Source organism: Rhagoletis pomonella, unplaced genomic scaffold (genome assembly GCF_013731165.1).
Source record: "Rhagoletis pomonella isolate Grant_MI unplaced genomic scaffold, Rhpom_1.0 Rhpom_scaffold_00008, whole genome shotgun sequence".
NCBI lineage: Eukaryota > Metazoa > Arthropoda > Insecta > Diptera > Tephritidae > Rhagoletis > Rhagoletis pomonella.
In genome coordinates, this window is record NW_023458562.1 from 47,900,100 (window position 1) to 47,922,469 (window position 22,370).

Here is a 22,370-nt window from a genome sequence, read left to right on the forward strand (position 1 = left end):
TTTTTTAGGGGATTATTTTCAGAGTTGTCAAAATATCGGAAATATTTTTATTTTGCAATTGTTTCTACGCCTTTTCATTAAAAAGTAACATTTTAAGAGCCGGTTTCAAAAAGAAAGGCTTACTATTTTATAATAAAAACTATGCCAGTAGAAGAAGCAAATGAGAGCAAGGCGCAAAAATTGGCTGCCGCACGGAAAAAGGTAAATACATAAGTGACACGTCATAGAGTCAGTCTGGTTATGGTAAAATTTTGATGAGGGGTGGAAAGTGGGAGTTTTTTCTACTGATCTCTTGGAGAAGAAAACCGAGTAAAACATGTACTTTATTTATAGCTAAAGGAATATCAGAAACGCGCCGCTGTAGATAATGTGGCTTCCAATGTCGCAACAGCTTCATCTACAGAATCGCATGCAAGTAGTATTGCCGGAGGCAGTATATCGAGCAACATATCTGAAGCTTCAGATTGTGATCTATCCAATAACGGCCACGACAGTGTGAACACAAATGTGGCATCTGCCGTGGCCAACATAGTTACTGCAGAGAATTCAGGGGAACCTATTGCAGTAACATCAATAGCAAATGAAAATGTCGTAACTGCCGTTCCAGCAGTATCTTCACCCGCACCGCCCACTGCCGCTAGTTACTTCCAAGCGCCAGCGGCGCAAGGCACGCCAACAACAATATTAGATAGCTTTGCTACACAGCACGGTGCGTCAACTGCTGTTACTGCGGTTAAAGAAGTAGCCGCTAATCCAGTACAGCCTCAAAATGTCAACGCAATTCAAGTGCTTATAACTGAGAAAGCTACGCTGACAACAGAATTGAATAAATATCGTTGCCTCTGCCGTGAACGAGAATTGGAAGCGGAAGAATTGCGTACACAGCTGGATGCAATAACAAGACGCCAAGACGAAGTGTTGAATCGTTATCAAACACAGCAACAAAACTTGGAACAATTACGTAGTGCAAACGCTGAGTTGCAAAATAAATTGGCACAAGCGAATGCAAAACAAGAGGATCAATCGGCTCATCTGGATGAACTGAAAAGGCTGTTAGATGTAATGCAGCAACGTGCTACCGATGTTGAACATCAGTTCAAAGAAAAGTCAAATGAATTGGAAATGGCGCAGCTGCGCATACGTCAGTTGTCGGATGAAGCGAATATTAACCAAGACGACAATCGTATAGAGACCTTGACGCAGACGCAATTTATGTACGAGCAACAGATTAGAGACTTACAAGTAAGTTAGATGTAGAAGTATTTGAAGATGTTTACATTATTATGTTTACGCGTTTCTTACAGGCTATGGTGCAACAATTGACGTATGACAAAGAACAAGCGAACAATCAGTACCAAAGCTACGTGCAACATCTGAATGCAGAGATAAGTACCTTAAGTGAAAAGAATACAGAATTAATGGATGAGTACACGAAACAGCAGGAACGCGAACGCCAACTGGTTGATCACATAAGTGCACTTGAGAAGGATATACAGAAGAACCTGAGTCGGCAGGATCAGCTGAAAAAAGAGAAAGAACAGGTGAGGTGGAATGTTGCATATTATGCAGTGTAAATTAAAAAAAAAAAAAAATTTTAAACTGGTAGGCAACCAACCAAAGCACTGAGAAGCGCAACGGAGAAGTAGAAAAATTAAAGGAACAAATAAATGATTTTGAATTGGAACGACATGAATTCCAACTAAAAATTAAGTCACAAGAAGATCGTCTAGAAAAGCTAAACGGTGAATTGCAGGAGAAACAAAGAAAACTGGAAGAAATGGAAGAGTATATGCACAATTATGCTGCCGAACAGCCAGACAAAACAAAGTTGCTAGCCACAATGGAATCCGATAAAATTGCCGCTTCGCGTGCACTTACCCAAAACGTCGAATTAAAGAAGCAACTGGACGAGTTGGAGCTTCGTTTTGTACAATTGACAAATGACAAAGCAGATTTAGTGAACAAATTGGACGCGGAAGAGCATGCCAATCGCGAAATGCGCGCAAACTATACTGAAATGGAGGAACAATTACGTAGTATAGATGAGCGTTTCAAATTTAAGGATGAGGAAATGATACGACTTTCACACGAAAATATGGAGCTAACGAATCAAGCGGTAGAGTTGCAGAAACAACTTGAATACTATCTCAATCATAGGGTATAATTGATTACATATATGCTTAAAATAATTTATAATATTGAACTATTGGTTTTTAGACTGGCAGCGAGGATTTAGCATCAGCAGGTTATCACCTTGAAGAATTCAATAAGGAGGACCATATACACGAGCATCGACACGAGCACGGCGATCATTTCGACAGTGATAATGAAACAAAAGAAAATAAACACAACGGGTGTGATGGCGAACATGAACACGAACATTACCATGATCATGCACACGGACAAAGTCGCGCTCATGAACATAGAGATGATCACGAATACACCCAACATCATCAGCACCAGCATGAACCAAAGCATGTAAAAAAGTTTTCCAACAGCAGCAGCAATACAAGCACTCCACATCTGCCTACCGATGAAGCGGTTGGGAAATTGGAGAAACGTTTTACGCGCCTTATGTCACAAGTGGCCGATCTGACCGATGAGAAGCAACGCTTGGAGCATTTAGTGCTGCAGCTGCAAGGTGAAACTGAGACCATTGGCGAATATATTACGCTGTATCAGACACAACGGCGCATGCTGAAACAGCGCGAATACGAGAAGGCTGCACAAATGCAGTTGTTACAGCGCGAACGTGAGCAATTGCGCGAAAGAATCGCTTTGCTGAATAACCTAGTGAGCAGTCTTAGTGCCGATCTGCCACAGCGCATGCCAATAACGGAGCATTTTAATGCGATTGCAGTGGATAGCAATGCCAACGCGGCTAAAGATGCTGAGGGTGTGGCCACAACACCATTGATTGCCGAAGCCAGCGAAGCCCTTGAGGAGCAGCAAACACAACAACAGGAGCTATGCAACCCTGCTGAGGCGCAAGCCAATGAGAAACTGACTGCGTCCGAATCGCGGCAGATACTCTCGAAAATTCAGGATATCATTTCAGAAATAAATGAGAATACACAACACATTCCTGATGTTGCTGCGACACAAACCGCGGATCATCTGAAATGTTGTCTTGGCAAAATTGAAGTTGTCTAGAGAACTCTTGATTATAGCTAGCAGGTATGCGCATTTGTTTATATATGTCTACATATGTATGTGCATGCTGAGGAGTGGCAAATATGTAAGGATATATGTTACTTGTATTATTTTGTATGTTAGCCGACTTATTGAGCTTTTATGTAACGCTTTGTTATGCTATGTATATTAATATGCCTTGGAGCGATCTAAAAAAATTGAACGATTTCAACTTTTTACAGTTAGTTACAATGTTGAAATAAATTTTAAATAAAATAATTGCATTACATTTTATCATTTTTGTGCCGTAACGAAAGTCTTTGGTTTGTTAAAAATTAGAGCCGATCAAATTTTGTTGGTGTAGAGAGCAAATGTATCGTGTGCGGCCATACAAGAGATGGAGCGTTTCCGTCCAATCGTATCACATGACCAAGCCAGTGTAGCCGCTCGTGTAGCCGTTGCACTCTAACCTTAAGATGTACGAGTAATTCTGAGCAAATTTTCCGAAGAAACCATAGGTTTGGAGTTCGCCAAATTGCGGAAATAGGTTCAAATAGGTAGTGGCTTAATTTTGTTTAATATCATGCCATAAAGGGTTGTTTAGTATGAGGAATCCATTTCTGGCCTTATCTTCTACTTATAAATTTCACCAGGGGACGAAAGGTTAAAATTTTCACATATAACTATTATTTTAAGACTTATAAGTAACACCGCCTTATATAAATTCGCCTTGGTCGTTATATGGAAGCAAATTAGACAAAAAAAATTTAAAAAAATCAACGGTAATCTTTAGCGACGTGAAACTTGCACATTATTGGACTAAAATTGAATGCGCTATAAAACTGTGTACTCAAAAAAATTCTAGAGCTTCTGAGAAAAAAGTTTCAAATTTAAGGGAGTTTGTTGCGCTTTTTTGCGGTCTTTTGAAAAGTTTAAAACATGGGTTTATATGGATTTTGTTAGAGAATGAACTGTATTTTAATTGAAAATTCTTAAAAACAAATAACTAAACATAAGTGGCAAACAATATCGCTTTGAAAGGGGGGTGCTATAGATATGCCCAATACTGTATATATTTTTTTATATGAGAATTGAAGTCGGTTTTTTTGCTAAAAATTACTTGTTTAATTATTATTACATACATAAATAAACAAAATGTGCAAATAGTACAAATGAATTAAAACTATTAACTATGCTGATGATGAAGTGCACTATCTACGAAATAAAATGTTCAACGTTTTTTTGGTCTTCTTTTTCCACTGTCACTGCGAAGCTTTTCTTTTAAACTTGGTTCTGCCAAGGCTTTTGGCGCACATCTGCGCGATGGACGCATCGTTTGGCAAGTTGAGCTAAAGGAGTATAATTCAGAATTTTCATTACTTCTGTTTTCTGAATCCGCTTGGGCTCTTTTGTGGCAAGGTGTACTAGAGCATAACTCCTGGAAATCCCCCAGTGACAATGTAGTTATACCTAAGAGGGGATCTGTTGATAAATAAAAATTCTATTACAAAATTGTATTGTTATATGTCTTCATACCATGTTCCTGTTCACCATAGTATTTTCTTACATCTACGCTCGAGGGCTCTTCTTCTGGTCTTATTACATTTTCTATAAGGGCTTGTAAAAAATATGTGTTTTACATTTAAAATCGAAATATGTACATATAAGTATATGTATGTATATGTGTTTTCATATGAGCACTTTTACCTTCATTAGCAAAGTGAACATCATTTTTTTGGGGCTCGTGTAGCCGTTGCACTCTAACCCTAAGATGTCGGTTTAAGTTCTCATTTTGGAATGGATTAATTGTTTGCCCATTACTATTAGTTAATTCGCGCAAATCGTTTGCGCTACGTGACACATGTAAAGTACAATGCAGTATATTGGTCAAGTCATCTTCTACATCACCCTCACTCAAATGACTCGCCGATTGTTGTCTGTCATCTAAAATAATACAAAATAATCACATATATATTAGATTCATATACAATTTACTAACCTTGTTCAATATTACGCGCAAGCTCTATTGAGTTTTCACTGTCATTCCGTAGACGTTGCCCTTTACCGCGCCTAGTTGCAACGCACGCTTTGGGATCTCTGTGCTCCACATTCCAATTTGTTACATCTCTTATTGGTTGTCTGTTGGACTCCTCATAAGTCTCATTGTGCTCTTCACCTTCATCCGTTTCTTTTTCCTCTTCCTCATTGCCTTCTCGAATGCATCGCAACTGTGCATTTTCAAAAGTCTCGTCGTTATCGACGTCAATAACATTTAATGAGTTATCCAAATCCATGTCACTTCCGCTTAGATTTTCGTCTCCAACCACAGGGCCCGTCTCATGTTCCTCTTCAATTGCATTGTCTTCGCGTTGGCGGCGTGTTGGCGACATATGTACTACACTTCGTTGGCGGCATACTGCACTTGAGCGTCGAAAGTCTGAAACAAGCTGTGTGCTTCTACGACGTGTGCTATTACTTTGTCCGCGGATGCCGACATGAGAATTCAAGCTCTGTGCTGATTTGTCATGGCCCAGTAGCTCCAATACATTAACGTTTTCGTCGATCTTACGTGCAAACGAAAGAAAATTTTGTGACCAAAATGAAAGCAAACTGTCGCGGTAATCACGTTCTGCCTCAACTTGAACGCGACGCTGTTCCATCAATTCGCCGCGCATTTTCACCAACTCTGTTTGGTATGCGGATAGAGTTTGTTTTAATTCTCGATTAGCATCTATTATTTCTTTATTTAATAGCTTGTAGTCGCCCATATCTTGCGAAAATTGCTTTTGCCAAGATGAGAGGTTTTAAATAAATGCCGTTTACTTGGCGCCCTTAACGAAAACCGCAAAAGCCAACCTGAATTTACATACGCTCTTTTATTATATACTCAAATGACTGTGCACCTTTTATAGCTGAAGGGAGAAAAGCCTAAATAATAATTTTAATGTATCAACACACAAATTATCATATTTACTTACAATTGGGCTGAAAAAAATGTAAATCGTCGAGCGTCCGCCTCAAATAAATTTTCAAATGATTGAAAACAAGATAAAGACAACCACAGGGTTGCATTGAGGGTAAAAGCTTGAAGGACTGTTTATTGAATGATTCAATCATTCAAAGAACGTAAATCTATAACAAAGAACGTAAATCCATTACGTTCTTTGTTCTTGCACGTTGAAAACAAAACGTAACTAAGAAGAAGTATTTTGTCAAATTAAGGGAAAACAGACGAAATATGTAAAAATTAAGTTGGTAGAGGGTGATTTTGATAATATTGAATAATCTCCAATGAAAATTTACAAAGATCGATCCGTTTTAATCGGAAGATGAAATTAAATGCGTATTACAATTCGAATAAAGCTACATCACAATTTTATAATTGGAATAATTTATATAAATTCCCAAATAATAAGTCAGTTTCACGCTAGTTCTTTTAAAGTAAATTTGTGCATAACATTTAGATATCTACTATTTGTATGTTTCACAGCGTGCTTTCGATAAACATCGACTTCACATCACTGCGGTTGTTCTGGCTATTTCACACAATTAACAAGAAAATTATACTTTATTCTTTTGCATAATCATGCAGTGAAAATAAAAATTACATAAACGGATGATCAAACTTGACATTATTTAATAAAAATGTAATTTTCTGCGGGCAGTCAAAAGGGAGACGAACTACTCATCTCAACCTCTCAGATACGATCCAAAGCGTCGCGGCCCATTTTCAAAGTAACGAGTTGTCGCTTCTTATACATTTACGTTCTTTGGTTTTTTGTTATAGATTTACGGTCTTTGTTATAGATTTACGTTCTTTGTTACAGTTTACGTTCTCTGACAAAATGCAAAATTACAAAACTTTTGCAATTAATTGGCATCCATTTTTTGTTATTCTCCTTCACATCAAATTTGACAGTTAACTCTTTCTGTCTTTTATATATTTTTGCAAATTGTCATTTCACGTCTGTTCGTTATTTCGCCAACGGAAGGTTCGTGCTGTGTGGAATAAGTTAACTTTTTAATAAGTACCGTTTCAAAAATAATTAATTCCTGATTATAAAAAGTGTTTTTTGAGCAAACAAAAACAGGTGTCGCATAGCAATAAAACACAATGAAAGCCATGGAAAAAAGCACAGTTGTGTGATCAAAAGGTGGTAGCCAGAGATATGCAAAAACGAAAAGTGTTGACTCGTCAGTAGGAAAAAAGAAGTAGGCGAAATCATGATAAAAATGGGCGAATGCGTTTAAGATTTCAACAAATAACATATTTTGCAATACAAAAGTAGCACATACATTATTAAGCTTGTTGTACCAAATCTCTTGAATGTTCCCGTGAAAAATTTATGCATTTGTACGAGAGAAAAAAGAAATCTTCGCATATGATGACGTTTCGTCACGACGAGTAATCAAATCGGACCAAAATATACAAAAAAATTTATTACATATTTTCATATGTATGTGCTAAGTTGTACAGTGCGTACTGCGTGTCAAAAAAATCCAAAGTGTTGGAGTGAAATAAATAAAATAAGCCTTTTACTCGTGATCAGCGCGTGCTAAGTGCAAAAGGTCGCTAAAAAACCCGATAGAATTTTGGTACGTGCGGACGCGCTAATAACAGGAAGGCGGCATACCCATATCCTTGCTTCCAGGTAATTGGTTATTCTGTACACTAGCCTCTTCCAGGTAATTGGTTATTCTGTACACTAGGCTGTTCGCGTACTCCAGGAATTAGTCGGCACACCATTAAAATGTCAGTATTATCTTCCGTACTAAATATGATTAACTCTTGGAGTACTGAAACAGCCTTGATACGTTTTTCTTTTTCAAATGCACTGATTTAGTCTTAGTACTTTGATTTGTGCGCGTATTCATACAAAAAATAGTTTTAAAACTTTTGTTTGCGCAATTACTTCCTTATGACTAATCCTATTAGCGGGAGCTCGTTGACATCTACAGTCGCGTAACCCAGAAAGAGTACATTGTCGCCAGCTAGAGCAGGCCACCCTCCACATGTTGAAAAGTTAGAGGGTGGTTGCGCAGGAGGTGGGTTGTTTACATACAATTGCGTGTATGATACATACATATGTATCATACTTATGAGGCAGCAAAGACGCCAATGAAGCGTATGATGCGCAGTACCAAAATGCTAGCAATGATTGTAAATAGTACTTAAATAAGTACATACACAATATTGGGAAAGCTTTGTTTTATGCTTTTCAGCACTTTCCTACATTCATACAAGCAAACTTTATTTGTACAGTAGCAATTTTGTTGTGCATTTCTTTTAAAAAAATGTCCTTTCTCTTTAGCATTTTAAGTGCATGCAGCACTTTGCTCGACAAAAAAGTCTTAAAAGCTTGTATGTTGTTTGTAGTTAAATTGATACATACATATGTATGTACGTATGCAAGTACTGGTATGAGTTCAATGTCGTTCAAAGAAGTTGGAAACAAAGAAACCCCATGCAGATACATAATAATGCATGTGTCTATATTGTATAAAGTGATACCTATAAACTTGCATAAGTACATAAATCTTTGGATGCCCAGGATTTGCAGTTGGCGATGAGTCACTTGAAGTTTTCTGAGGTTTTGTCGGAAAAAGATGTACCTTTTTGCAGGTATTTAATAGATAATATAAAAAACTTTTTGGTATAAGCTTTAGTTTTATTTTTCGCTATTAATTCTGTTGTGCTTTTTTCTTATCTTATAAGCGTCACTATGCATTATCTATATTTTTGCTAAACCTACTTTTTGACGATAAGATATACTTTAAGGTATGGTTCGATGCTACATTGTTCGCTTCTATTTTATGGCATGTGCCTAATATGTACATAGGTATTTACATACATGTATGTATGTGTGTACATACATCGGGGGGCTTAAATGATCTGTCACCTGTATCTGAACGCTTCTGTTAAGTCATCGTTCATTTTAATCATCCAAAGTGTAACGATTGGCACATGTATTGCAGACCATCTACCGTCTACCATCGACGTTTTGCAATATCACTGGCGAAATGTAGAAATACAAATATTTTGGTAGGTATATTTATGTATCATAGGGCTATCAAGCTATACTCTCTAACTAATATTATTTTGACACTGCAAAAGGTGCCAACCAATCGGAGTTCCGACAACGTCACAGCTGCGTTTCGACGATAAATCTAGTAACTTAGATTGGAAATTAGAAATAAACTAAGGAAATTGTATAGATGCTGCATTTTTGGACTTCAAGCGAACTTTCTAAACAATAGATAGCGATATTCTATTAGAAAAAAATGGAGCGGTATGGAATTGAAGATTTTTGAAAATCAGTGGTTAAAGAGTTACTTAAACAACATTTGACAGTGCACCAAATTCTTTGCTCGAGTTTTTGTTGTTGTTTTGTTGTAGCAGCATACAAATTCACCAAAGAGTTTTTGGAAGTGTTGCTGGAGTGACAGTCCTTAGCCAAATCTAAATCTGGGTCGTTCCGGTTACGTAGACCCGACCATGATAAAAAAATAGGAAGGTAGAACCGTTGAGAGGAATTTTTCAAATTCTTGGCGTTTGCAAGAAATTTAATTTTAAAATTTTACACACAAACATTCTCATTTTCAATCTCAAACAACACCCAACAAGCAAAATAAACTTAAAGAAAGTTTTTTTTAAGTTTTCAATTATAAACATTAAGCTTACAAAACGTTGATTTTTTGTTTATAAAACGCTTGAAAGTAAGCGTAATATAATCGAAAAGGAACATTGGTTATAAGCGTAGAAATATAAACTTGTAATAAATGTTCAAAAGAAAGCTTTTTATAAGCGTAAAAGTGTAAACTTATAATAAAGGTTCAAAAAAAGTTTTATATAAGCGGACCAATATAAACTTACTAAAAATTTTCAAAAGAAAGCTTTTTATAAACATTTTTATAACCCTTTATTTAAAGATATTTCATTAAAACCTCATACATAGATTGCTTAACATCTAGAAACTAAACGAAATACGAATTTTCCGCGGACTCATCTACAGTCGCGAAAATATAAATAGGGAATAGACATTTTAGCATACAAATTCACAATAACACATACAAATTAAGCATAAAAAAGTTAATTATTACATCTTGTTGCGTGCTTTCAATTACTTGCGGTTATTGGCAAATTGGAAAAGGGACATCGATGCAGCTATATATTGCGCTTTATCGCCGCCATTCTCATTGATGAACTTTTCTGAAAAAAATTTAATACGTTTTTAATTGAATGTTAAACTAAGAAAGGATAAGGGGAACTCATCATTTGAAGACTCGAATGCTCCACCGATTAGCGCAGCGGGTCCTGGATTGGATTTTCTTGTTTTACCGCATTGGCTTTATTTAATTTTTTCTTTTAATAATATATTTTAAAAAACGTAAACACGTCACTTACGATTGAAAAAATTTTATATTTACTACTTCATGTCGTTGGCATTTACATTTCATTTATAAGTTTAAGTTATTTATAAACATTCGCTCTCAAAACGTATTAAAGGTTTGTTTGAAAAAACTTTTAATAAGCTTAATATTAAAAATGCTTATTTAACGCTTATTATAGCAAACTTAATTTAAGTTATTTTTAAAAACGTTTACTGAAATGCTTGTTGGGCAACTTTGAACAATTCCTTTTTTTTACTCTCAATTTTATATGATTTTAAAATATTGGCAAACTTCAAAAAAAAATCATGGCCGACGAATTGAGGAACGGTTTTAACCTTACTATGTTTCTATCATGAACCCGACTGTCGTGGGAACGCTCGAGGTTTTCTACAAGTAGCTAGTGGAACAAACCTATTATATGGAAGATATACTACAGGGAGTAAAAATTTTCCAATTCGCTGATGACACGTTAGCTTTGTTCCACAAGCTTTCCGGGCTGTTTCGGTAATTAGAGTGTAATAATAAGTTACTCTCTCATAAGAGTCAAAAATGTGTTAAAACGTAAAAAAGTGCCCAGAGCGTGAGGAAGGCAAAAAACAAACTCTTACTTTCCTGCGAGCAGCTGCAACAAAGATTTTATGTGCATTTATCTTATGTGGCGAATAAAATGAGCAAATATCCACATTTTCTGAAATTCTAGTAGTATTTTCGAAGTTTGTGTTTTATAAAATTTGATTTCGGATGTAAACAAACAACAGCTGTTTTGGCAAGTTTGAACTTGCACATTTGTGCCCGGGAAAAAAAGTCCCGGCTGTTTCGAAGAAGACATTTACGATCCAAAAGTGGAACGTAATCGCTCTTTATTACACATTTTTATAGCGTGAAGAACGCTTTCTGGGCTGTTACGGGCACCCGCGCGATCCGGCGGTCTCGTGTGGAACAAACCTGTTATTGTACACGACCGGAGATTCATATCGGGATGAAACTATATAATTAGATATATCTATATAACTATATAATAAGATATATCTTATTTCAAAATGTTAAAAAAAAAAATTGATATATCCAAAGAATGCTTAAAAAAGTGTCTATAACTGGGCTCGAATCGTCACATACGGTAGCGTACCACTCGTCACGTAAAAACACATTTTTCGGATTATGACATACGTGAACGTACTCTTTGTCCCATTCAGCTTATACTGCCCGACGTATCACGTAATTCTCTTTTGTATCGTTTTCGATCCGTGAACGGATGTGACGTTTCGAGCCCTGTTGCCGTAATTTCGAGCATTGTTCGACCATAGTATTCTTAGGATGCAGTGAGAAGAAAAACAGAAAGCAAAAATTTCATGGCTAAATATTACCCAAAGAACAGTTATGAATGTTCTCCTTTTTGTAATTTATTATTATTATTATTCATATATAATCAGTCTACAATTAATCTACAATCTTACAGATTAGAAATTAGGCTAAAAGTATCACAAAATGACTAGTGAACCTTTATGAAAAATAAGTTTCGAGAGATAACTTAATAAAACTTCTAGAAAATGAAAAATCTATATCTAAACTCTTTGAGATGTAATATTGCGCAAAGCCTCGAAAGATAGGCGCAAAAAATGAGATATTAGCCTTAACGCCCGGTAAATAAAAGGATATATGAAAGCGAGTCCTGGGAGGTATATTAAAAGTTACATGCTTAGGAAGAGATTGGCAGTCAATGAGGCCATAGATAAGATGGAAGGCAAATAATAGTAAATGAGTATACCTTCTATTGTCTAACGATAGCAAGCGTGATAATTATAAATAGGGCTCCAATATAATAGAGTCATACTCAAGTTTAGATCGAACCAACGAATTATACAATGCTTTTCGAGTATGTATAAGGGTCCTTAAAATCGCTGGCATACATATCTTCGAGCAAATGCTAGGTTACTAAAAACTTTTGAAAGTACCTGACAATTATGATTTACAAACTAAAAATTCGAGTCAAACACGACACCAAGGTCAACAAATTCGTTAACAGCTGATGGTTTAAAAGATGGTAATTAGAGGCAAGAACATTTCGAGATTTATATAAGGTCACCTTAAAGAACTTTTTAAAGTAGCTGTTATTCGTGGCAAGTGAAAGTCCTTTTCAAAAGTCTGTCAAACTTAAGAATTTCCAAAAGAGATTGCAGTAGCAGTTAAGAGCCTGGCAGACGTGGCAATGCGTTATATTTCGAAAAGGCAGTCAAATTAAAAAATTTCAGTTAGCAATTGCATGAGCAGTCACACCTTTGCATGTTAAGTGTCTTTTGAAAGTTTTTTTTTTTTTTTATTTCCGAAAGGCGAATCGCAGATTGCCAGTGCAGCACGAGCAAGTTGAAATATATTTACGAAACCGAATTGCGCTCACTCACTTGCAGCCGCATCTTGCAACTTTATTTCTGAAACTCATATTTGCAATGTGACAGAAAGGTCTTTCTTGCTGTTCACACATCGAAATAAAATTTCTCTTTCTCAATTTTACAGAGAATTGCATTGAAAAGTTGGAAATATTGCCACGTCTGACACGGTCTTACATGTAAATTGGTTTTCGAATGCAGTTTTTATTTCCGAAAATCAAACTTTCCGATACCACTTTTTGTATGCTGCAGTCACCGTGTACTGCAGGCAAGTCCACTTTCAACTATGTTACCAAAATTATTTTTGCGCAAAAAAACACACACAAAAGGTTAAATGCTTTAATATTTAATTAGTTCATATCAGGAGAATTAATTACAAGTATTCTTTTTATATCTGGTGCAACATTTTTATAATTTTATACAAATTCGCCAAAAATCATGTCACAGGGCTACACTTGATTGGTTTGCAGCACTTGCAGCAAAAATGAAGATTGCTACTACAGCACGAGCAAGTTGAAACTATTTCTCGAAAGCGAATTGCGTAATTTCGGTTGCAATTACACCTTGCAATCTGTATTTCCGAAAGTGATTTATCCAAACCTGCAAAAAGGATACCTGCCTATTTACACGGGAAGGTAGACTTTCGATTTCACATTTTGACTGCAAAATGCGTAGAAAAAGCGTTGCCACGTTAAATCGCACCTTAACATTCAAAAAACACCAACTTAAAACACGATCTAAATCTTGCTGAAGGTAGAGAGCATCGGATGCAAACGTTATTCTACGAAATGATTTTATGTCATCGGCATACAATAAGAATCTGTAATATTTAAAAGAGGAGCTAATATCATTTATAAACAAGAAAAATAATAAATTGCTAAGGTCAGAGTCCTATGTGTAAGATAAGACTTTAACCATGTTAGAAATTTAGAGTGGAAACTAAAGCACTCCTCATTGTGTAGCAATATTGAGTGTGACACCTTATCAAAAGCTTCAGAAAAGTCCGTATAAATAGTGTCTACCTGAAAACCGGCATTGGAGACAGAAACACAAAATTCTGAAAAAGAAGCTAAATTTGTGACAGTTGACCGATCAGCAAAAACCATGCTGGTGTGGTTCAATTATTTTTTTTAACAAAAGTAAATAGTTTATAACGAATCACTGTTTCGAATAATTTTGAGCAGACAGACAATTTCGAGATAGGCATAGGTCGTTGCTATTTCCAGATGAAGTATAATTTATTACCAAAGTACTTAACGAATCTGTTCGTATACGTAGGGGATGTAACGGGTGATTTTTTAAGAGCTTGATAACTTTTTTTTTAAAAAAAACGCATAAAATTTGCAAAATCTCATCGGTTCTTTATTTGAAACGTTAGATTGGTCCATGACATTTACTTTTTGAAGATAATTTCATTTAAATGTTGACCGCGGCTGCGTCTTAGGTGGTCCATTCGGAAAGTCCAATTTTGGGCAACTTTTTCGAGCATTTCGGCCGGAATAGCCCGAATTTCTTCGGAAATGTTGTCTTCCAAAGCTGGAATAGTTGCTGGCTTATTTCTGTAGACTTTAGACTTGACGTAGCCCCACAAAAAATAGTCTAAAGGCGTCAAATCGCATGATCTTGGTGGCCAACTTACCGGTCCATTTCTTGAGATGAATTGTTCTCCGAAGTTTTCCCTCAAAATGGCCATAGAATCGCGAGCTGTGTGGCATGTAGCGCCATCTTGTTGAAACCACATGTCAACCAAGTTCAGTTCTTCCATTTTTGGCAACAAAAAGTTTGTTAGCATCGAACGATAGCGATCGCCATTCACCGTAACGTTGCGTCCAACAGCATCTTTGAAAAAATACGGTCCAATGATTCCACCAGCGTACAAACCACACCAAACAGTGCATTTTTTCGGGATGCATGGGCAGTTCTTGAACGGCTTCTGGTTGCTCTTCACTCCAAATGCGGCAATTTTGCTTATTTACGAAGCCATTCAACCAGAAATGAGCCTCATCGCTGAACAAAATTTGTCGATAAAAAAGCGGATTTTCTGCCAACTTTTCTAGGGCCCATTCACTGAAAATTCGACGTTGTGGCAGATCGTTCGGCTTCAGTTCTTGCACGAGCTGTATTTTATACGGTTTTACACCAAGATCTTTGCGTAAAATCTTCCATGTGGTCGAATAACACAAACCCAATTGCTGCGAACGGCGACGAATCGACATTTCACGGTCTTCAGCAACACTCTCAGAAACAGACGCAATATTCTCTTCTGTACGCACTGTACGCATTCGTGTGGTTGGTTTAATGTCCAATAAAGTAAACTGAGTGCGAAACTTGGTCACAATCGCATTAATTGTTTGCTCACTTGGTCGATTATGTAGACCATAAATCGGACGTAAAGCGCGAAACACATTTCGAACCGAACACTGATTTTGGTAATAAAATTCAATGATTTGCAAGCGTTGCTCGTTAGTAAGTCTATTCATGATGAAATGTCAAAGCATACTGAGCATCTTTCTCTTTGACACCATGTCTGAAATCCCACGTGATCTGTCAAATACTAATGCATGAAAATCCTAACCTCAAAAAAATCACCCATTACAACCGTACGAACTAAGAATTATTTTAAAATTAATCTTTATAAATCTAATAAGGCACCAAATATTTTAATTTACATATGGCAGGTGAAATGGGAAACTGAACTTCAGTGCAAAAATAACGTTTTGAAATCAAGTTCCAAGTTAATTTTTTGAGTGAATTTAAACTGGGTTTGCATTGAAAGTGCTGTCAAATAATTGGCGATTCATAATTCAAGTGTTTGAAAATAAAAATATATAGTAGAACTCATCTGCTTTTATTAAAATTGTGTTACATATTAATTCTGTGAGTGTTTTATCTATTTAACTTTTGTCCCACCTGTGACAAAAAAAAACTAAAAGTTGTTATATTTAATTACAGAAGTTGAAGTTGTGTTTCTTGTTTGTTACATAATGTTAGAAATTCATTCGTTTCCACATAGTTAGATAAGAATAATTCGATAGTGAAACATGTCCCACCCGTTACAGCTACGGATGGGACAGTTACCAGAGGTAGGTTTACAGGACTGATAAGCTTTATTTGTTTGATGAGGTGGACGCAGGGGAGGAGGGTGAAGCGCGGACTGATCCACACCCAATTTAAGTTACTTTTTGGCCAGTTTTGGTTTTTTCCTTTGTTTAGATATTTAATGTTTATAGTTTTTTTTTTATAAAAGTCTAGCACATTACATAACCAGAACCATATAGATCCACATTTCAAACTTCGAACAAAAGTTATAAAGATTCAACAAACTAAGAATTACACCCACAAAGTTTAAACTTTTTGTTCAGAATTTTTCGAAAAATTCTAGGAATGCAGTTTTATAGCCCATTAGATTTAGGTAGGTAAAAGTTAAAATTTCAAGACGTAGGAAATCGCGTTGATTTTTAATAATTTTTTGGCTGATGGTGCTAGGCATTTTCTTCTATATAAAAGGCACTATCCTAAGATAACTACTACCTACTTGGCTTCTTAAGTATATTTTTTAATAACTAGTATTTAATATGGACCACACTAAAAGCTCCTGTCCCACCCGTGACAGAGGAATTTCGGATTTTGTTTTAAATAAAGGCATCATTTTTGTTGTAGTTTTTGCTTTGTTTGTATTCGTAGTTCTTTGTTTATTGCAAGATATCAAGTTTACACACAAAAGTGAAATAACATCGCAAGAGTTTCCGTAAAGTATATCTGCTCCAAAAATCATGTTCTTTTTTTGCCCCAACCGTGACAAAAAAAAAATAACTCAGATTTTTTCCATATAAAAGTAAGCTGGAATTTTTTTTCGTATTTTGTAATAACTAATATAATAGTCAATTACTTCGGTGTAGCTTTATCAAAATGTGCAATTGTTGAGTACTTTATACTTAAATTTAAACAAGAAAAAAACATTTTTTCTGTACAAAGATCCCAACCGTGACGGTGAAATCGCCCATATGTAGATTAAATTAAAGAAATCACATTTTAACGCACAACTAAGTCTAAAAGATAGTATTGAAACTATATATTATGTAAAAATGTACCTGAAATGTGAAACAGTTAATGCTAAATAAAGAAACATAATAGTAATAATAATAACAATAATAATAATAATTTACTAGTATTGGGGATTAAAGCTCAACTGTACATAGGTAGGCAACTAACCAATAATATTTAAACGCAATCTTAAACACACATTACTAAAACTTCTTGTACAAAAAATAATGCACTAATTTGCATTTTCATATTTAATTTAAATGCTTGCGGAAAAACGTTGAATGCACACAATTTCAATAAATAAAAATATCCGCGATCGCATATCTAGTGTGTATGTATTTACGTATGTACCGAACAATGTCTGTTTATGATCACATCATCATTTCTCTCATCTGCAGCTATGTATTTATATCTATCTACATATCTGTTCATCTGCATCTGAGTTCTGTTTTGCTGTAAAGTAATTTTAATATCCCTTGCTGTGCTCTTGCACTCTTGTCGTGTTGTGCACATTTAACATGTAAATAAAAATAACACAGGAAACTAAACCCCCGCATTGAATAAGTTGCGGTTTATTAACAGCGGGCGGGTGGGCAAGTGTTCGGTCGGTTGTTGTTGTACACTTATATTGAACATTTACTCAAATTACTTACTAAACGATAGAATTTTATTTGTGACAAATTTACTAGCAAATGCGTAATAGTGGTTGCTAATTTAATGTTTTCATATTTACATATACATAAATATAATTAAATTTAAATGCGGGTAATAATTAAAATGAATCTAGAAAGGTTTAATGATGATTAGGAAGACAATCAATAGTATATGTATGCGCATGTGTAAATGCAGCATAAATTACTTCCCTTCAAAAGAGGATGGAAACTCGGAACTAATCCCCCATTCAACACATCAGTGCACCTCGTTGCATCTCAAAACCGTCTGGACTCAGAGTGAAATCGAGTTTCCCGTGTGCATTTCTTTCGGAGCTAATTTTCTTCCGACTCTCACGAATAAGGTTATATATACATATGTACATACATATATCCTCAGCACAATTTCGCAAGAACTTAAGGGTAGATACAAACACTCCCTACCTATTTGTGGGGAATTGCTGCTGTAGTGAAGATCCTTGGATCCACCATCTTGTGAATGCCACCGTCTTGGGATTGACTCATCAACATTCTTTGCGATTCTGTCAAAGCGATCCTCAGCATCCGCGGGGCTGTTGTAGCCGCTGCAACAACAACAACAATATCAGCAACGAAAGCATCGTACTGGTGTTGTGGTTGTACCGGCTACTAGCCTATTTTTTTTTTTTGAAGGTGTTTGGCTTTTTTTCGGTACAAAGTGTGTTCGACAATTTTCTTTTGTATGGAAAACACTGCCAGCAAAAAAAAAATTGCCAAAAATAAACGGGATTTTTTAGTAGCTGGAAACTTGGACTTCATTATACTACAATTTAATGGGCTACAAACCTGCATATTTTTTTAAAAAATTGTGATGGAAAAAATGGAAATTTTGCAAAACTTTGCAGAATTTTTAAATTATTTCTATAAAGTTTGCACAGTTTATTTATATGCCGCTGGGCTTTTATAAAAAAAAAAAAAATGAAGAATAGTAAAAACTGGTAAAATCATAGAAATCAAATTACTTTCTGGACAAAAAAAATACTCCGCTAAATTGTTAACCCTCCTCCTTTTTTGAAGTCGGTTAATAACTAGGAGATCCCATTATTTAAGTTTGTTGAATTTTTATAATTTTTCCGGATAACCGAATTCCGTATACCATGTAAAAAATAAGAGCCGGATTCGGATATCCGATGGGATATCCAGTAGACTGCTGCCCTTTATAATATTCACAATATTGTTATATTCAGCCTTATCATGAATTTTCATTTCGAGTGAACTCGTTCACATTTCGCCTATGCAGTTCGCCTATGAATATTCACCAAGTAGTAACTTCGAATCATTTTCACACGGTACCATGACTTAACCCGAAGCGGCATAACTCCAATTTTAAAATTTGGAATTATGGCACTCCTTATACAGTGACAGAAAGCCAATTTTTTTACTTGGGGTTATGTCACTTCTTGGGATTATGTCTGTTTTATGGTAAACAGGGGAGGGTTTAGTGGGTGACGCTAGCAGGCTCATATATTTTTACAATTTTCTATGAAATGTACATACACTGCCGGAACAAAGTATTGGCACAGCAAATTTATTTAATATAATTCCTAAACTTTGTGCAAAACTCGCGAAAATTCAGCAAATTTTCATCGAAATGTTCAACTTTTTAATCAGATCAAATTTTTTTGAGTATGCAGTTTTGCAGCCCATTAAATTCTAGTAAGAAAAATGCAAGTTCGGAGTAAGTCAAAAATCGTGTTGATTTTTGAGAATTTTTTTTTGTTGAAGATGTTTTGAATTTTTCCCATATAAAGTATTTTCGAATAAAATTATAGTTTAAAAAACTAAAACCTCGCTATTATAATTTCCATTCGTACTGTACGTAACTTGAGAATCTTTTAGGCGCATCAATATTACATAGTTACATCCCGAGCTAATAAAAGGGAGGTAAAAAAATGTTTGTTGGAAGAGACTGCGTGAAAAAAATTGCCAAAAATGAACGGTAATTCCTAGCTACTTAACACTTGCACTTTGTTATAATAAAATTTATTGGGCTACAAATCTGCATACTCAAAAACATTCTAAAAAACCTGATTAAAGGGTTGAAAATTTTAATGAAAATTTGCTGAATTTTCGCGAGTTTTGCACAAAGTTTAGGAATTATATTTTTATGTTTTTTGTTGTTATATAAACCATATTTTTATAGGAAATTAGCGGAAAAATTTTAGAAATAAAATTGTCGCATATATTGTGAAAAATTTGCTGTGCCAATACTTTGTTCCGGCGGTGTATATCAAATACCATAAATAAAAATTTTGCCAACGGTGCAGTTTTCTACTTTTGCAACACTACGTTTCAGTTCGCATAAGCGACCTGGCTCAACTTGGATAAATAGCCGTTAGCCTACCTATTGTTCTTTTGTCAGTCTAATTTTAAGCCTAATTAAACACGAAGAATTCAGTAAAATCCGAAAAAGTCTCGAAAATATTACTCGAAAATCGTGAAGGATCCCCAAAAATTAAAACTTGAAAAGGCCCAAAGAAATCCTGAAGAACCTAAAAAAATGCCGAAATAATTCCAAAAGATCCCAAAACAAAAACCCAAAAGTTCCCGAAAATTTTCATAAAGCAAAAAACGAATAATCTCGAAACGTCCCGAAAAAATTCCGAGAACAACGAAAAATCACGAAGCGATTTATTTTTGTTGAAATAATTATCATGATCCAGAGGTGATGGATAGTGTTATTTTTTTTGATTGGTGTCAGCAAATTAAGATTTTATTTCATTAGACACATAGCCTCTGAACGACAAAATATGTATGGAAAAATCGCTGTAAATTGGAGTCTATCCAGCTAAGTTGATGCCCCTATGGATAACTAGTTGGCCACTGAACATTTCAATGCTTTCTGATGATACTTTTCAGCAGCGTAGGGCATGTATGCATTGCATCCATACTACATAGGGAAGGCATTGTAGCTTATTTTAACCCTGTCTGAAGTCAGTTTGTGTTTGTGATTCATTTAAAACGCAAATGTGTTTATATGCAAATATTTTTTTTTTTCAAAAATTACACCAAATTGCAAAAACCAGTTTTCGGGTTCGTTTTAATTATATTACATATTTTGTTTTATTTCACTTTTTTATACATACATATATTTGTATGTACATACAGCTACATTTCATTTATTTTGTTACACTTTAGTCGGCGTACTTTGACCACAATAAAAATGGATGATTCGAGTCGGTGCTTGATGCGACAACAAAAATTAATATGCTGTGGAGAAAAAAAACGCCACCACAAATGTCCCCAAAGTCATGGCGCTTCGGCAATGTATGACATTGGCGGTTGACAACGACTGTCTGACTAATGTACGCCATTCAACTTATTTAACTCAAATTTATAACCGCAATTTTAATAAAATAAAAGTGTAACGTTTACCTACATATGTATAGTTCGTGCATGTATGTATTTATGTACATATGTACATACGCTTAATCATAAAAATAAAGGCAGTAGTAATATTACAATTATGATACTGATGACTTCATTCAAATGCTGCAGGCTGGCTCACACACAATTATGTATCGCTAAATGCATGTGCCGCATCCAAGTGCAAATTTTTGCAATCCATACATACATACATACAGTGACGAGCAAAACTGTAACATGGTGTAACACTTTTTATTTCAGCCACCGCTATCTTTCCAAGTTCTAACGACATTCATACTTTTGTTGTATATTCTTATTGGTACACTCCTACTCCCTCTCTCATAAATATTTTAAGTTAATCCAACAACAATAATAAAACCAGCAGACAAAAATGTAAATTAAGGCATATGTTACAGTTTTGCACTTATATATTTTTAATAACTTTTTGACAATTTTCACGAAAAAAAAGAATTGTTAACACAATGTTCAATATACTTTTGCTTTTTTTAGTTCCTGGATGCAATTTGGCATACCTTATTTGTATCTCTGTAAAATTTCTGGAGGTATAGCCTCCCATATATCCTTGGTTGGCTTTCATAGCTCATGTACTCCATTGGACGGACTTGCATACTTAGTAAGCTGCGCTTTTAGTTGATTTCGCAAACTTTCGACGAGATTCATATCCGCGGATTGTGGAGGTCATTTCAAAATAGCAAATTTTTGCTTTTGCATCCAGTCTTTGCGAACATATGCAGTATGTTTTGGGTAATTTTTCAACAGAAACTATCATTTTTCGACTACATCTTGCAAATTTTGTTGAAATATGGACATCTACTGTTCTTTACGCATAATTACGGTGACCATAAATATACATTCAAAATGAAGGACAATTTTTCAAAAATACGCCTACATATATTTACGTAGTATAATAATATCAAAAGAGTATTTATGATTCAAAATTCTTAATACATTTTAAGCTTTGAAAATGAATCACGTTTTCTTCATCGATATTAATCTTTTTTTACATGAATATTTATAAAAGTGTAGTAAAACATATTATAATAACAAAAGCTTTCACGAAAAGTGAAAATCTTTAAAAGATTATTTTATAGGGAAATTTTGAGTCGTTCAAAACGAAAACAATACCATTTTTTTTTGTTTTATGGTACTTTTCGCAGTTATTTATCAAAAATCGACGTCATGAATCGACGTAAACGACGACTTACAAAGGTATTTATGTGCCCTTTACAAAAATATATAATTTGTGCAGATTGCGCTGCATAGCATCTACATTTCTAATCCGAGTTTCATTATCTTTGGCTCAAAATTTACTGTAATGATATATCTTCTTTATCGAATTTTT

General features: G+C 35.1%; 3 protein-coding genes across 7 annotated transcripts in view; 2 read left to right on the forward strand and 1 right to left on the reverse strand.

The window, feature by feature from the left end:
* LOC118745032 (golgin subfamily A member 2) lies at positions 1-3,411 on the forward strand. The gene is made up of 5 exons (XM_036478550.1): positions 1-201; positions 334-1,242; positions 1,305-1,541; positions 1,607-2,158; positions 2,218-3,411. Exons 1-5 carry the CDS (start codon positions 142-144, stop codon positions 3,151-3,153), a joined length of 2,694 nt encoding a protein of 897 aa, XP_036334443.1. The 5' UTR covers positions 1-141; the 3' UTR covers positions 3,154-3,411.
* An 823-nt stretch (positions 3,412-4,234) lies between these two features.
* Positions 4,235-6,212, reverse strand: LOC118745202. 5 transcript variants are annotated; one of them, XM_036478728.1, is made up of 5 exons: positions 6,111-6,202; positions 5,132-6,060; positions 4,840-5,076; positions 4,669-4,740; positions 4,235-4,602 (listed from the first exon to the last, which is right to left on the reverse strand). In XM_036478728.1, exons 2-5 carry the CDS (start codon positions 5,898-5,900, stop codon positions 4,364-4,366), a joined length of 1,317 nt encoding a protein of 438 aa, XP_036334621.1. In that variant the 5' UTR covers positions 5,901-6,060; positions 6,111-6,202; the 3' UTR covers positions 4,235-4,363. The 5 variants fall into 5 exon arrangements, with proteins under 5 accessions (XP_036334621.1, XP_036334619.1, XP_036334620.1 ...); XM_036478726.1 differs by having other exon boundaries at positions 4,236-4,614; XM_036478727.1 differs by having other exon boundaries at positions 4,236-4,602; positions 4,669-4,749.
* An 864-nt stretch (positions 6,213-7,076) lies between these two features.
* The window catches only part of LOC118745033 (WAS/WASL-interacting protein family member 2-like), a 63,977-nt gene continuing 48,683 nt past the window's right edge, over positions 7,077-22,370 (forward strand). The window contains exon 1 of the mRNA XM_036478553.1: positions 7,077-7,784. The gene's annotated coding sequence lies outside the window, so the exon portion shown is untranslated. The remainder of the gene's footprint in view (positions 7,785-22,370) is intronic.

Coding starts and splice junctions, on each gene's coding strand:
- LOC118745032 (XM_036478550.1), top strand. CDS start 142: ATGCCAGTAGAAGAAGCAAATGAGAGCAAGGCGCAAAAATTGGCTGCC. Junction 1,243..1,304: donor AACAGATTAGAGACTTACAA/GTAAGTTAGATG, acceptor CGTTTCTTACAG/GCTATGGTGCAACAATTGAC. Junction 2,159..2,217: donor AATACTATCTCAATCATAGG/GTATAATTGATT, acceptor ATTGGTTTTTAG/ACTGGCAGCGAGGATTTAGC.
- LOC118745202 (XM_036478725.1), bottom strand. CDS start 5,900: ATGGGCGACTACAAGCTATTAAATAAAGAAATAATAGATGCTAATCGA. Junction 5,077..5,131: donor TGCGCGTAATATTGAACAAG/GTTAGTAAATTG, acceptor GTATTATTTTAG/ATGACAGACAACAATCGGCG. Junction 4,750..4,839: donor TGTTCACTTTGCTAATGAAG/GTAAAAGTGCTC, acceptor ATTTTTTACAAG/CCCTTATAGAAAATGTAATA.